General features: G+C 34.2%; 1 protein-coding gene across 6 annotated transcripts in view; it reads left to right on the forward strand.

The window, feature by feature from the left end:
* Cog1 (conserved oligomeric Golgi complex subunit 1) overlaps positions 1-17,159 on the forward strand; it is a 580,539-nt gene that overhangs the window by 219,121 nt on the left and 344,259 nt on the right. For all 6 annotated transcript variants that reach the window (XR_016549365.1, XM_090403917.1, XM_090403919.1 and 3 more), the window contains exon 14: positions 8,632-8,713. Coding sequence is in view for 5 of the 6 variants with exons in the window: in XM_090403917.1 (XP_090260043.1) it covers positions 8,632-8,713 (82 nt within the window). In the remaining variant the exon portion in view is untranslated. The remainder of the gene's footprint in view (positions 1-8,631; positions 8,714-17,159) is intronic.

Here is a 17,159-nt window from a genome sequence, read left to right on the forward strand (position 1 = left end):
GTGTATCGTTAATTTTCACACATCGAAACCTTTCAACATTTGGGAAAGGGAAGACCGCTGTTTATGATGGGTCATAAAAATTGCCTGCAAGCCCATTACAACAATTGGTGTCATATCTTCTGTTCTCAAAACTGAAGGAAATGACATCTGTGTTGCAAATGTCAGTGACCAAGCAGCATATTTTTAAACATGGAAGTATTCATGAATTATTGTTAATTTTCACACATTGAAATCTTTCAACAATCGGGAAAGAGAATACCAGCGTTTATGACTGATCATAAAAATTGCCTGCAAGCCAATTACAACAATGGGCAGCATGTTCTCAAAACTTAACGAAATAACATCTGCGTTGCAAATATCAGTGACCATTCAGCAAGGAAGTATAAAGAAAATTTTTCCACTCATATTGAAGATCAAGGTAGTCTGTATCCGGTTCTCAAATCTATTACTACTGAATACTTTCTTCGCAAGTTCATATTGCAGTATGTAAGTGCTTGTTCTGAAACCAGAGTGCTGTGATTTTTTTAAAAGCAATAGGAATACAGAGTTAAAATTAATATGAATAAGAGACAAGGCACTTTGTTTAATTTTGGTATTAAGAAATCTCTTATTGAAGGTGTTTGTGATGGAACATGCAGTGAGTCATCCACCTCAAGCCTACAAAGATCTCCAGGATGTACAAAAGGAGGGGAAAACTACCAGCACACAGGAGAAAAAGTCTGCATTCACTCGTAAGTACTTATAATAATATTATAAATGTATTTGGTGATCAGAATGGGATATGTCAATGAAAATCAGCACAAATTAATTTAATGATGTTTGCCTGAAGAAACTACGACATGCTACAACATTTCATTAGTCCAGTGATTGATAACTAATTTAAATGTAATTTATATTTGTCAACATGCCACACCGTATACATAAGTATACTATTATGATTATGCCATAATTAATTATTAATACTTATGTTGTATGGACTTTAAAAAAATTTGGAAAGGTATTTACGAGTAAATTTCTTGGGACCGGGCCCTCGGAAAAAAAAAAAATTCTGCTAACGCCTTTTTATTCCCGTATATAGGGAGTAGGCGAGGCGACTTTAAAAAAAAAAAGAATTCTTCTTACTCTTTTAATTAATTTTATAATTAATATCTGATTTATTTCGAACTGTTTAATTTTTGTTACTGAACATTTTATCAAATCATTCTTATTACAATTGCTTTTACATTATTTGATATGGTTTAGTACTTTTCTTACAAGTATTGTTACAATTCAAATTTACTTTTGTCTGTTGCAGTCTTTTTTTTACTATTTTGCATTATTCATTTACTTTTATATTATTCGACATTTCTTATTTATAATCTTATTGTTTTTCATACTAAAGTTACCTTTACAACACAATTCTATTTGTTTTTATTATAGCTCTGACAAATATTGGAATTTCAATATTATTGAAAAAATACCCATGGATTCTTGTTTAAAGACAGGAACTTTAACGAAAGGAGGAGCAAGTACTTCTGCTGACACATCTATTCGTATGATTGGAGAAGATATGGAATTGCAAACTGTGGTTTCTTCAAACGCTAATATTAAAGAACAAGAGTCATCTAAGAACAGACCAAAATGGAAGTACCATGAAAGTTATTTAAATTATGTATTTACGTGTATTGGCAATACACATGCTCCTGATGTTTTGTGTAATAAAATACTAGTAAACAGTTCTTTGGCTCCAGCTAAATTTCGTAGGCACTTCGAAATGAAATACACTGATTACAAAGGAAAACATATACATTTTTTTAAGAGACGACGTGACTCGCTAGAAAAATCTAAACTTTAAATGGCTACAATTGCTACAACTGAAAATGCAACAGAGGCGTCTTTTCGCGTGAGTTACCGCATTGCACTTCATGGTGAAGCTCATAATTGGTGAGACGCTCATTAAGCCTTGTGTGAAAGACATTGTATCATTCATGTTAAACGAGCAGGTTGCTAAAAAAATAGATGCAGTACAATTATCAAATGATACTGTTTCACGCCGCATCAAAGATCTTTCTGCTGACATAGAAAAAGAGCTAATTCATCGACTTAGACTTGCAGTGAATATTCATTGCAAATGGATGAATCTACAGATGTCGCAGGACTCTCTGTATTACTAGTGTTTGTTCGTTACATATTTGATAAAAGTATTAAAGAAGATTTACTAATGTGTGAATATCTACAAGAAAAAACTACCAGGGAAGATATATTCAACTGTATTAATAATTATATTACAAAACAGGAAATCGGTTGGGAGAAGTGTATTGATATTTGTACAGATGCTGCTCAAGCAATGGTAGGAAAAATGAAGGGAGTTGTAACACGTATCCTGCAAGTAGCTACAAGAGCCACCAAAAGTCATTGTGTTTTGCATAGACAAGCACTAGTAACAAAAATAATTCCTACATTTTTAAAAACTATTTTGGATGAAGCCGTAAAAATGATCAACTATGTAAAATCTCGACCACTTCAATTCGGATTATTTAAAATTTTGTGCAATGAAATGGGTACTGCACATAACGCACTTTTATTACATACTGAAGTGAGATGGCTATCCAGAGCAAAAGCATTATTGAGGCTTTTTGAACTTAGTAGTGAGTTAATGGTCTTCTTGATGTCACATAATTTAGGACAAAATTTTATTGAATTATTAAGGAATTATTCATGGTTGATGAGTCTTGCGTATCCGGCAGATATTTTTACAAAGTGCAATGAAATTAACTTATCATTACAAGGAAAGAATATTACAATTTTTAATACAATAGATAAAATTTATAAGTTTTAATTGTTTTCCCGCCTTGCATGAATTTTTGACTGAAATAAATTCTAAAGTAAATGAAGAAGTATCTAACGTAATTTTAGAACACTTGCATGACTTGCAATCAACCCTTTTGCAATATTTTCCAAAATCCAGTGAGGATAATTACTGGGTTCTGAATCCATTTACAGTGACGGCTAAGCCAGCAGGCTTCAGCGCAAGTGACTATGAAAATCTAATTGACTTAATTAGGGACTCTGATTTAAAACAAAAATACAAGGAACTGCAAATAAATGATTTCTGGACAAGCGTGTCAAAACTAACTATTCTTGTTTTACTTCTTTTTACAATGACATATTTATGTGAGGCAGGATTTTCATATTATGCTGCAACCAAATCAAAGTCCAGGAACAGATTCGACGCTACACCAAATATGAGAATTCAACTTTCTAATATTGTGCCTGATATCAAACGAATTTGTAATTCAAAGACCCAAAAACATCAAAGTCATTAAGAACTTAATTTGCAATATACGTTTTACTATTTTTATGTGTTTTGTTTTTACTAATTAACATTTGACAATAAATGATTGTTTTTTCTTAACGCTTAGATTTACTCATTTATTTTATTTATAAAATAAATGAGTAAATCTAAGTAATAAATGAGTAAACCTAACCTACAAAACAGCACACAGGAGAAAAAGTCTGCATTCACTCGTAAGTACTTATAATAATATTATAAATTTTTAGTGATCAGAATGAGATATGTCAAAGAAAATCAGTACAAATTAATTTAATAATGGTTTAATTGATGTGTAATTAATTATTAATTTATAATTAATTAATTAATAATTGCCAATTGTTAATTATTAATTAACAAATATTAATTAACAATGAAATAAGCTAAATTACCAATTAATTATTAATTATACATTATAAAATAACCAAGGTGTTCCATAAACATTTCAGGATTTGTGAAGTGTTCCGTCATAGAAAAAGTTTGAGAAACCCTGGCTTAGTGATTGCAAACAAATTGAAATTAAAAAGAAAATATAAATCCCATCATCAGAAACAAAGAGATACAGCGAGAATAAGTGAAGTAAAAATATGAAGAAGATACAGAACATTGTTATAGAAGAAAAACTAGAAAGTGTGGAAAAGGAAAAAGATTCGAATCTAAGAGTGAAATGAGTAATGAAGATGCAGCTGAAGAAACAGAAGAAGAGAAAATCAAGAAGTGGATTAGACAGGAAACACTAAAGTTAATACAGGAGAAGAAAATGTTGAGGATAAGAACGGATACATCAGAACAAATAGAGGAACAGTATAGAAGAAAGTGTAATGAGGTGAATAAAAGCAGTTCATTCAGAATCTTATCTATTCATTCAGAATGGATAAGATGAAATGGTTAGAAGCTCGATGCAGTAAGAGCACAAAACTTAGGGAGGTGTACAAAATGATTTGAACCATTAATAGAAGGTGGCACCAAAACAGATCGCAATTAAAGATGAAAAAGGCAAAGTATTGATGAATAAAGATAAAATTGTACAATTGTGGACAAGATACTGTAGTGAGCTATATGAAGAAAAACTAGATTTAGATGGAGTTAGGAAACTAATTGAAGTAGATATCACCACCAGTTAATGAGTACGACATGGGCATTTTAAGAGCAGAGGTAGAAAAAGCAATAGGATGGCTAAAACACAACAAGCGTTCTGGTAATGATGACATCACTGGGGAAATGATTAAGTATGGTTACAGATATGCACCAACTATGTAATGCAGTATGGAAGGAAGAGAAAATGTCAGAGGAGTGGGTGAAATTGATATTAGTGACATTATACAAGAAACGAAATAAGCTAGAATGTAAAAATTATAGAAAAATTGCTTTGACAAGTAAACTTGGTATGGTGATGATGACATTGACAGAAAGATTGAGAACACAATTGGAAGCATACCTTGCAGATGAGCAAGCAGGATTAAGGAAAGACAGAAGTATAATTCAACAGATTTTGACAATGCAGTTAATAGCAGAGAAAGCTAGGAGAAAAAACAAAAACACATGCACTTGCTTTCTTGATTTTCAGAAGGCATTTGACAGCATTGATCAGAAAGTGACATTAGCAGTGCTAGAATCCTATGTAATTGACAAAAAACTAATACCCATATTAAAAGATGTTTTAAGAATACAATGGCAGCAGATTGAATAGGTGAGGTTTGGGGAAATGGTTTGGAACAAACAGAGGTACTAGACAGGGGAGCCCAATTTCATGAAGCATTTTTATCGCACATTTAGAAAGAGCAGTGTACACAATGAAGGAAGCATAAGGAATATCAGTACACAGGGATGAGAATTAACAATCTGAGATTTGCAGATGACATTGTTATTATTTAAGAAGACAAAAAAGAACTACAAAAAAAACATTGAAACTGTTAAATGAGGAAGGGAAGAGATTTGGACTTGTTATGAACTTGGAAAAAAAAACAAAGATAATGATATTTGGTGAGAAGACCATGAAACAAAACATATAAGTTGATGGAATTGATATAGAAAGTGCAGAATAATTCACATATTTGGTAAGTAAAATGACATATGACTTGGACTATAAAACAGAAATAAACATCAATTTTATAAAAGGAAGAACAAATCTGAAGGCCATGGATAACATCTGGAAAAGTAAAGTGATCAGCCTGCAAACAAAACTAAAAGTACTAGAAACGTATCTTTAGCAGTGTACTGTGTGGATCTGAAATGCAGTAATAAATAAGGAATTAAGAAAAAGAATTTTGGCATTTGAAAGAATGTGTTACAGGAAGATTCTAAGAATAGGATGGGTACAGAAAATCACAAATGAGGAGCTCTATAATATGCATTAAATTCTTCCAAAGAAGAATTTAATGCATATTATAGAGCATTAATATGCATTAAATTCTTCTAAAGAAGAATTTAATGCATATTATATAATGGAAACTGCAATTATTTGGACACATCCAGAACGAACGAGGATTGGAAGATAAAGACATTCATGTTTGGTATTATGGATGGTGTACACCCTCGGTCCAAAAAGAAACCGAACTTTTCGAAAATAGAAGAAACTAGTGGTGCCACCTGTTGTATCTTTTGGTTGTCAAAATCAGCAACCTTCATTAGTGTTATGTCAACTGTTTATGACATTTGTTTCATTAGAAGCCAAGTTATAGTGCCAAGAGTGAAAGTGTGTTTTGACGAACAGTCGGAAAATGAATTTCAAACAGAGAGCTGCAATCGACTTTTGTGTTAAACTTGGTAAAAGTTTAACAAATCGCATCAAATGCTTCAAAAAGCATGTGGTGATGAATACTTATCCAGTACTCAAGTTTACGAGTGGTTTATGTGATTTCAAAGTGGTTGTGAGATGCTTGAGGACGACGAAAAGCCGGGCTGTCCAAAAACTGGACTGAGTGAAGTTAACATCCAAAAAGTGTGATTTCATCAAAGAAAACCTGAAATCATCTGTGAGATTGATTCGTAAATTGAATTCACGATTTGTTCCCCACAAGTTGACCGATGACCAAAAAATGTATTGAATTGAACACTGCAAGGACATCCTTAAAACTGCTCGTAAGGACTCAAACTTCCTTGAGACAATTGTTACTGATGACAAAATGTGGTGTTTTGAGTATGTGCCTGAAACAAAGCCCAGAGTGCTGAGACCACCAGAAGAGGGGCATCCAAAAAAAAGTCACTTGGAGAAACCAAAAGTAAAGACAATGCTGATTTCTTTCTACGATTCCAAGGGCATTATCCACAAAGAATTCATTCCACCTGGCCAAAAGGTCAATGGTGAGTTTTATCTCTAAGTTTTGAAGCGATTGATAGCGAGAATTCGTCGCATACGGCATGAATATCATTATGCAGGCAGCTGATCACTTTTGCACGATAAGGCACCATCTCATCGTTTGAATATTGTGAGACAGTTTTTGAGCAAAAACCAAGTCTGTGTGTTGGATCACTCACCGTCTTCACCTAATTTAGCACCCTGTGACTTGTTTCTCCCTCCCTCATCTTCATTTGCCAATGAAAGGAAAGCGATACAACACCATTGAAAATGTTCAAGCGGCAGTAATCACGACCCTCAACAGTATCCCAAAAACCGATATAAAAAATTCATTTAATGAATTAATTGACTGTGACAAATGCTGTATTAAAGCTGAGGGAGAGTATATTGATTGAAATAAATGATATGAATAATTATAATTGGCCTGTGTTTTATTTTCTATCAAAAGTTCAGTTTCTTTTTGGACAGAAGGTGTAAACAGAATAGGTAGACCATACAGAGAATGGATAGACAACATAAAGGACTGGTGTGGAATGGGTTTACAGAAACTGCAACACTGTGCACTGGACAAAGATAGGTAGAAGAAGACAGTGAAGGAGGCATCAGACACCAACAGGTAGTGTGCCCATGGTTTGTGATGATGAATAGGATTGATGGGGTATAAGCACAAATGCTAAAAGAATGTTCACATGAACTAACTGGGCTTTTGACCTGGCTGTATAATATGAGTCTCAGCACAGGGAAGATTCTCCTCATGTGGAGTCTTCTCTGTTCAAAGAATTTGGGTATCCCATTGCACAAGAATGGTGCAAAGATGGATGTATCTGTCAACCTATCAGTATCTACAGAGTATTGAAGATTTTGGAAAAGTTGGTGTGCTTTTATACAAAAGTGTATTGACAGAGACTTTATACTTTGCAATGAACAGCATAAGTTTACTAAAGGACATGTGTGGATAACTTGTTTACAATTTATGATGATATGGTTGAGTTAGTACAAGGGGAGGGGGATGGATATACAATGATACTTTTGGACTTTACCAAGGCTTTTGAGAGGATACAACATGGAAGGCCATTATATAAATTGGAAGATATGGGGATTTGATTGTAGACTAACTTGAGTAAGATGGTTGCTTACTGGCATATCAAAATGTGGTGTATGTTTGGGGGGATGAGTCTTTAAGATTTACACACTTCAGTCCTTGGTCTGTTATTCAATCTTTACATTAATGATATTGGGAAAAATTTAAAAGTAAGCATATGAGTATTTGCTGACGATGCAAAGATGGCAAAGTAATCAGGAACGTGACTGACATGCAGCACTCGTAGAATGATTTGAATAGACTGGAATTGTGGGCATGTGAAAAATGGCTGTCAGTTCAGTGCTAGTAAATATAAAGTTATGCACTTTGGTATGATGAAACATCCAATCGCATATTATGTTAGTAGTAGTATTCTAGAAGAAACTGATCAGGCTAGGGATCTTGGAGTTTTAATCGATAGGAAGTTAACAACTACAAACTTGATTGCAATGTTCTAACAAACATTGATAGGGATAGGGTATCCTGTAAGGATAAGGAAGTTATTTTGCCAATTTACAAGGCCTTGTTATGCCCTCACTTGGGCTATTTTGCATAGATCTGGTCTCCTAGTTTCAAAGGTGATGCGGATAAAGTGGGAACTACAGTGGCTATATATGGAAATTGAGAATGAATGCAGTCCAGAAGAAATGGAAGCTATATTTTGCTCTCACAGAGCAGTTCATAATTGGAATGGCTCTACCTCTGGAAGTGTTAAGTGCAGACAGTGTGAATGAATTCAGGAAAAAATATAACAGCTGGTGTGGGGTTAAGTGGCCTCCAGGTCTGGTAATAATAGTAGAAATAAGTACAATATTTGTATAATGAGATATGTTTAACTAACATATCCAGTTTTTTTTTAATTTTTATAATTACTTTATAATGTGATTTATTATTTTGAATTGTGTATTTAGTTTTTTATATGAAATATTTCTCTTGGTTTAGACTTTAAACCTGTTCTTAAAACAAAACCTATACCAATTCACATAGATGAGATTCATAAATCTTGTGAGGCATGGCTTGAAAAGTAAGTGACCATTTCCTTTACGTTATTAATATAATGTAATTATAATTAATAATAACTAACAATTTGTTATGTTTCCAGTGCTTAAATAGTATTAACAAAGCAAAAAAAAAGGGAAGAATTAAATGAATTCATTAAGAATGTGAAACAGTTATGCACAGGTAATTTTAAGACATATTTATGTTATAGTTTGTTTAGTTAGGTGGTATAGACAGAAATTACTGTTTCTGTTTTTAACCTTTCCAGGACACATTCCATTACAAACAATGGAAAATCTATATGCAATGTTTAGTTATTTTTATTTTTCCTGTAGTGTCTGCAGAACTTCAGTATATGTTCCATTTCCTCATATTTACCACAGTTTTTTTTTTTTTTTTTTTTTTTTAAAGGGATGACTTAAGCAGGAAAATTAGGAGACCACCATGTAGCCTTTTAAGGAATGCAGATAACTGACTGCTGCTTCTGATCTAATGTCCAATTCTCATCTTCTCGTGGTGCATCCCATAAGTATATATCTACCTGGATACTGAATGAACAAGGATGGGCTGGCAGTTTGGATTTAATTGACCAAATTGTATTCATATTGGTTTATACTAAAATTGTACATAAATGATATAGGAAATAACCTGAAAGGAAATATTCAGTTGTTTACTGATAATGTGAAATTAGGTAGAGTAATAGTTTATCAAGATGATGTGGAGAGCTTGCAGGACGATTTAAATAGGCTGTCAGTATTGGCAAAAGTTAATGGGTGTCTGTTTAATGTCGAGAAATGTAAAGTTATGCATTTTTCAAATAAATAGATTATAAGTCATATATCACATTCATTGCACTGTACTCTAGGAAATAGAAGAAGCTAGAGATTTTGGGGTGGTGGTAGACAGAGTTAAAGTTTACAGGACATGTTGCTAAGGTAGCACATAAGATTACTTGGCTATTGAAGAACTCATTAACAAGTAGAGATAAGGAAGTTGTTATTCCTATTTATAAGGCCTTGATATGCCCACATCTGGATTACTGTGCTCAGGTCTGGTCTCCTGGGTTTCTTGGGGATGAGAAGGCAGTGGAGAGGATTCAGAGGTGAGTGGCCTGTGGAATGTTCCCTATTGGGATGGATTGATGGTGTGTGGATTGCAGAAGTTGGTTAATAGGAGTAAAAGAGGGGATATGATAGAAACATTTATATTCCTTAAAGGGTTTTATAGGATAGATACAGGGGAAATGTTTCAGCACTTGGCTAGAGAGAACAGAAAAAGGAGTCATCCCTGGAAGTTGAATAAAGGTGTGGTTAGTAGGGTGTGAGGACTAGATTTTTTGCTTGGAGAGTTATGAATGAGTGGAATGGCTTGCTAGAGATAGTTGTGAGTACTTTGTATATTAATGGGCTTAAGGAGAGGTATAATAGATTGTGTAGATAGATTGGGTCTCTAGCAGTGAGTCTTTGGACTCCATGGAGGTGCCCGTATAATAATATTATACCAAATTGGCTTATACAAAAATGAGTTTACAACATGATAGAATTTCATGCTGTCTGGGGCATGACACAATTAAAGAAATTTTTTTTTTTTTTTTTTTTTTTTCACTGCTAATATTTGGTCCTTTTATACTAAATATGAGACATTTTATTTGGATTTATTATTGGACCATGATTCTTTATAAATATTTGTATACAATCGTCTAAAATTTTCTCCAACTTTAGGCTGTCTGGCTTCTTCAGGACAAGAAATGGGTACACTAACATTAAATGCTAAAAAAAGAATGCAGTAACGACAGTAAAATTATGTTAAAGATGCCAAGCTATTTTAAACCTGGTTTTACTCCATTTCCCAAGTAAGCAAACAGACAAATAAATCAAGTTTGCGCCTGCACGTATTGCAAGTCTAGGTGACCTGCAAAGTAATGCAAGTCAAGGCAACTCGTGGTAAAGGTGGAATAAGCTCTGATCACTATTCTTAATATTTACCCTTAATGCAAAGCCCATAGCATATGTCATCATACATCTCCTTGAGGAGAGTATGATGCTATGCATTAACACGTTCATTACCAAGCTGAAAATTGGAATTTCGTGTGGTGGCCAAATTTTTTTTACTTGATAGCGACGTCCACGCGATAACGTGTGATCGGCCGTTTGGTGAGAACTCGCATCACACGATATCGCGTGATTGGCAATGAACGTGGGGCCACTACCCAGATCAGTTTCGACCTTTATTGAGGTCTCATCATTTAACATGAACTGGCAAACATTTAAGAATAGCATCAATGAAGCAGCCAAAAATACACTACCACAATTAAAAAGGAAAAGGAATAAACCTTAGATGAATGAAAAAATACTGACTTTGATGGAACAAAGAAAAAATTTAAAGAACAAACCTGAATATAAAAGCATGAATAAATAAATAAAAAAAGAATGCAGGAAAGCCAAAGAGGAATGGATTAAATATAAATGTATAGCTGTAGAAAACCTTGATAGAAAACACAGAAGCAGAGAAATGCATGAAAAGATCAGAGAAATGACAAGCAGAACAAATACAGCAAACCATGCAAGTGTCATTAGAGACTCAAGAGACCATATTCTAATGGATAAAAAAGAAATCATGGAAAGATGAATTGAATACACAAGAAAATTATATGAACAACAAAGAAATTATATTCCTGAACAGACTGATTTAGAAGGACCATCCATTTTACTCTGTAAGTTGAAAATGCTGTCAGAGAACTTAAAGCTGCAGGAATAGATAACATCTTGGCAGAATGGTTGAGGACTCGATGAAGCAGGACTGAAATTTCTAACAAAATTATGCAATAAAATATACGAGACTGGATTTCTACCCAAAGATATTAATCAGATAATAATAATGGCAAATATCTGTTGGATTTCTGCTCAGGACATGGACTGGTTATTACTAACACCATGTTCCAACATAAAAATGTGCACAAATTCACATGGAGAGAAGAGGCTAGGAATAAGAAAAGTCTCATTGACTATGTTATTGTTGATAGTGATGTTTTCTCCCTGGTGCAGGACACCAGAGTGTACAGAGGATTTGAAATTGGAAGTGATCACTATTTAGTCTTGAGCAGGATAAAATTGAATTTCATATGCTCTCAGATGTAAACTGTAGACTAAAATACAGAAATATTATTGAAAAGAAAATGAAAGAGTTTGAGAACAGGAATCAAACCTTGGAGATTCAGTGGCAAACTCTGAAGGAAACATTGATTGATTCTGCCAGAGAGGCATGTGGTGAGGTTGTGTGCAAAGATAAAAAAATCAGAACTCCCTGGTGGACACAGGAAGTTAAAGAGGCAGTGAAGGAAAAGAAGAAAGCATATCAAAAGTTCCTGGCAAATAAGTCAGCTTTTACTCTTACAGAATACAGAGACAAATGTAAGAAAGCTAAACAGTGTGTAAAACTAGCTAAACAAAAGTCATGGGAGGACTTTGGCAAGAATATAGAAAATAAATATCAAGAAGGTGGCAAAATATTCTGGAGGTTGTTGAAGAAGCTTAGGAATGGAGGAAAGAGTGCTGTAAAAGGAATTAGAGATGATAAAGGTGAAATGAAAACAGGAGAAAAAGATATCCTTGAAGTATGGAGTAATTACTTTGAAAAACTGCTAAATGAAACAAGCAGTGATGACAGCACAGTGATAAAAAACACTGACCAGGCATGCAGTCAGGAATACATATCCATACTTGAAGTAGAAAAAGCCATCAAAGGCTTGAAATATGGAAAGGCAGCAGGAGTAGATGATATTCGACCAGAAATGCTGAAGTATGGTGGTATAAGAGTCTTACAGTGGCTGCACTGCATAGTTCAGAAAGCCTGGACAGAGGGACGAATTCCCGATGATTGGAGTAGAGCTCTCATAGTTCTCATATATAAAAAGGGAAATAAAACTGAATGTGAGAATTACAGAGGTATTTCCCTACTGAGTGTTCCTGGCAAGATCTATGCAAGTATACTTGAGAAACGGTTGAGAAGAATTGTGGAAGAAAAGCTTGGTGAAGAACAAGCTGGATTCAGGCCAAATAGAGGCTGTCAGGATCAGATCTTCACTTTACGACAAATAGTCGAGAAAGCATGGGAATATAACAAAGATCTGTATTTAAGTTTTGTCGATTTGGAAAAGGCATATGACAAGGTGCCAAGAGAGAAGCTATTCAATACGCTGCAGTTATATGGTGTCAATGGGGCATTATATCAAGCAATACTTAGTCTTTATTTGAGTTGTGAGTCAGCAGTTAGAATTGAAGGAAGTACAGGAAGATGGTTTAATGTTAAATCTGGTGTGAGACAAGGATGTACATTATCCCCTCTGTTATTCATTATCTATATGGATCACATTATGAAAGAATGTGGTATTAAACCTGATATCAAAATTGGAGATGTTAATGTCAGCTCTTTGCTTTATGCTGATGATGTTATACTTCTAAATAAATCCGCTACAAGTCTGCAAGATTCTCTGACTAAATTGAATAGCTGTTGTAATAGATATGGTATGAAGGTCAGCAATAAAAAGACAAAGACAATGAAAATAGACAGAATCATTGAAAATGTCAACTGTGTTGTGAATGGAGAACCTGTGGAACAAGTAAAACATTTCAGCTACTTAGGCACAATTTTTACTGTAGATGGTAAACTAAATATAGAAATAGACAACAGAATCAGCAAAGCTGGTATTGTGGGTAGTCAATTGAATAAATTCATATGGAATAAGAAAGAAATTAGTCGGAACACTAAATTAGCTTTATACAAGACTGTGTTCAAACCAATTTTAACTTATGGATCTGAGAGCTGGGTCAGAAGTAAAACACTTGACCAAAGACTAGAGACCGCAGATATGAGAGTCCTGAGAAAGATTAGAGGCATGAACAGATGGCATCAATGGCAATATCATATTAAAAATGAGGATATTAGGAAAGAACTTGACATTGTCAGCATCCAGGAATGCGTTAGCAGAGCTAATCTCAGATGGTATGGTCACTTAAATAGAATGGGAGAGGAAAGATTAGCAAAACAAGTGTTCTCTGCCAGGTTGGCAGGAAAACGACCCAGAGGAAGACCAAGATATAGGTGGATTGATACGGTACAAAGTGCCTTAGATGATAGAAATATAAGATCTGATAATGTTGGAGTCTTGACAAGTAACAGACTGATTTGGAGGAAAATTGTAGATAGGAAATTAGTAATGATGTAATTTTTTCATGTAGTACTGTCATATCCTGTACACCCCTTGAGGGTACATGGCAGGAATTTGATGATGATGATGAGATATTAATCACTCAATTTTCATTCCAATTCCCAAAAAAAATAAAAGCTACAAGATGTGAAGAGTTCAGGACAATCAGCCTCATCAGTCAAGTATCAAAAGTCCTCCTACGTTATTCTTGAAAGAAATAAAAGAAAAATAAACATAGAAATAAATGATACACAAAGTGGCTTCAAGGAAAATGTAGGTACAAGAGAAGGTATTTTTAATGTCAGAACCATCATAGAAAGATATCTAGAAAAACAAAAAGATGTGTACCTCTGCTTCATAGATTACAAAAGGGCCTTCGACAATGTCCAACATGAACAATTAATTGAAATCCTTTCAAAAATAGGCAAAGATATAAAAGACATTAGGCTATTAACTAATCTTTACTGGGAACAGACTGCATCTTTGAGAATAAATAGTGCGACCTCAGAAGAATTCCCAGTTCAGAAAGGTGTGAGACAAGGCTGTGTCTTTTCTCCAATTCTCTTTAACCTGTACACAGAAGAAATATTTAATAAAATTAGTAATCTCAAAGGAATCACTGTAGTGGGCAGAAATATTAATAACCTAAGATATGCAGATGACACGGTTCTTCTAGCTGAAAACAAATATGACCTCAAAACTCTTATAGATGAAACCCTCAAGTATAGCGAACAGTATAGCCTCAATGATATAATCACGTAATCACAAGAAAGATATTTATTTAACCAAATATTTCGTGATTATATCATTTTTACATGATTATATCATTCAGTCTTATGTCGCAAGTATCCTTAAAACAACAAAGTATAGCCTCAGTTTCAACTTTAAAAAGACAAGAATCATGATAATTTCAAGAGAAAACAAAATACCAAAAATATGCATCAATATAAAAGGAAATAAATTAGAACAGGTGCAAAAATACATATACCTCGGACACTTGATCACAGAGAATGGCAGGACAGAAGATGGAATTAGAAAAAGGATTGAAATTGCAAGGTCACCTTCCAACAGGATGAAAAATCTACTAACATCTAGAGAATTAAATCTGAAAACAAGACTAAGAATCTCCAAATGCTACATATGGTCTACATTATTATATATAGTAGAGACATCATGGACACTCTCCAATCTGAGTGTGAAAAAACTGGAGGCCTTTGAAATGTGGATGCTGCGAAGAATTATGAGAATATCATGGAAAGACATGATATTCTCATAATTCTCAAAATGAAGAGGTACTAGAGATGGCAGGCGTAAACAGGAGCCTGATGAAAGAAATTAAAAAGAGAAAAGTCAGATATTTTGGACATATTCTGAGACATAACTGCCTACAAAGGACACTTCTCAAAGGAACTGTTGAGAGAAAGAGAGGAAGACAAAGACTGGAGTGGATGAAAAATATAGAAAACTGGGCCTATCTCTCATATGAGAAATGCAGCAGAGAGGTGCAGGAATAGGACATGGTGGAGACACATGGTAGTCAGTCTCCTTGAGGGAGAAGACACCTGACAGGACATGTTGCCTTTGCTTGCACTACTTTGCTTGTCACATAGACTTGCAATACGTTCAGGTACAAACTTGACTTATTTGTCTGTTTGCTTACTTGGGAAATGGAGTAAAATCAGGTTTAAAATGGCTTGGCATCTTTAACATATATTATACCCAAGGTAAAAAACTTTCTACATCTATCTCTTATTCTGAGATTTTTATTTAATAAGGTCAAAGCACCTTATGGTAACTTGTTTTGGTAAAATACTTATAAGCTCTGTATTACTTAACCTTGGTATTTCTAAGCCTGGCTCCCACTGATAAGACCTCAGTAAATGTCGAAACTGGTCTGGGTAGTGGCCCCTTGCCTTTAATGCATAGCATCATACATCTCAAGTAGATGAGCTTTGCATTAAGGGTAAATATTAAGAATAGTGATCAGAGCTTATTCCACCTTTACCACGAGTTGCCTTCACTTGCGCTACTTTGCAGGTCACCTAGACTTGCAATACGTGCAGGTGCAAACTTGACTTATTTGTCTGTTTGCTTACTTGGGAAATGGAGTAAAACCAGGTTTAAAATAGTTTGGCATCTTTAACATATATTTTACTGTCAAAAGTAAAAAACTTTCCGTAAAATTAATTAAAATTGAAATGATGCATGACATTAACAGCATGGACCGTGGAGACTTAGTCATTGTTTTTAGATCGCGTTTTATAATTTTTCGCAAAATTGAGTTCTGCTGAACATAGTGAATTTACTAAGCTTTTCCAAATGATAGTAGAAAATCATAAATTTTTAAGACTATTACACTTTTTTATAAAATCTTTATCAAGTAGCTTTATTTTTATCCTCCTACATGTTTCGCCAATCTGTTTCTATTGGCATCCTCAGGGAATACAAATCAGTAAGCACAAAATGAAGGTTACAGACTAGGTTATAACCGATGGTTCTAAATCATACAAAAATTGGTATTGTGCGTGACAATGTGCGTGTCTCGTTAACGTGATTTATTCGTGATGACTCATGACGTAATTGTTATGAAAGTTCATTTCTTTGATATTTAATGATCTGATAAAAGTTTTCCAAATTTCTGTAAAATTAGACCTTAATTCTTGTTTAGGTTTTCAGTTTTACGGACGACTGTAGCTGCTTCTTTAAAGGTTCTTGAATGGTAGTTATCTTCTATGTATGGCATAAGGCTCTTATCCCACTCAATGTGATGGTTAGTAGAGGCAAAGTGGCATGAAAGGCCTGAAATGTCTTGTCTGTTATTTCTGACATATCCTATGTGTTCTTTCTTTCTCGTTTCGAAGCTTCTAGATGTCTGACCTACGTAACTAATACCACATGAGCAAGGAATATTATATACTCCAGAGTATTTGTAGAATGGGTGAGGATCTTTCGGTGATCTTAAAAATTTCCGAATAGTATTGATTGGTTTGAATGCCACTCTGATCTTGTATGGTTTTAAAAGTTAGCTAATTTTTTGAAAAGGTTGTTGACAAAAGGAATTGTAATTGTACTGATGTATTGGACGTCATCACGTTGTCGATGTGGTATATCAGTAAATAGAATCTTGTTATAGAGTCTTTTAGGGTAACCATTTAAAGAAAGTTCTCTGGATATTGTGGTTAATTCCGTTAGTAGATCATCCTTGTCTGTCGTATACTGTATAGCTCTTTTCTTGAGACTATGGATAATGCTAAGGACTGAGTTG

Source organism: Typopeltis vanoorti, chromosome 14 (assembly GCF_054136105.1).
Source record: "Typopeltis vanoorti isolate ZY-2024b chromosome 14, IOZ_Tvanoo_1.0, whole genome shotgun sequence".
In the NCBI taxonomy this organism is placed as follows: domain Eukaryota; kingdom Metazoa; phylum Arthropoda; class Arachnida; order Uropygi; family Thelyphonidae; genus Typopeltis; species Typopeltis vanoorti.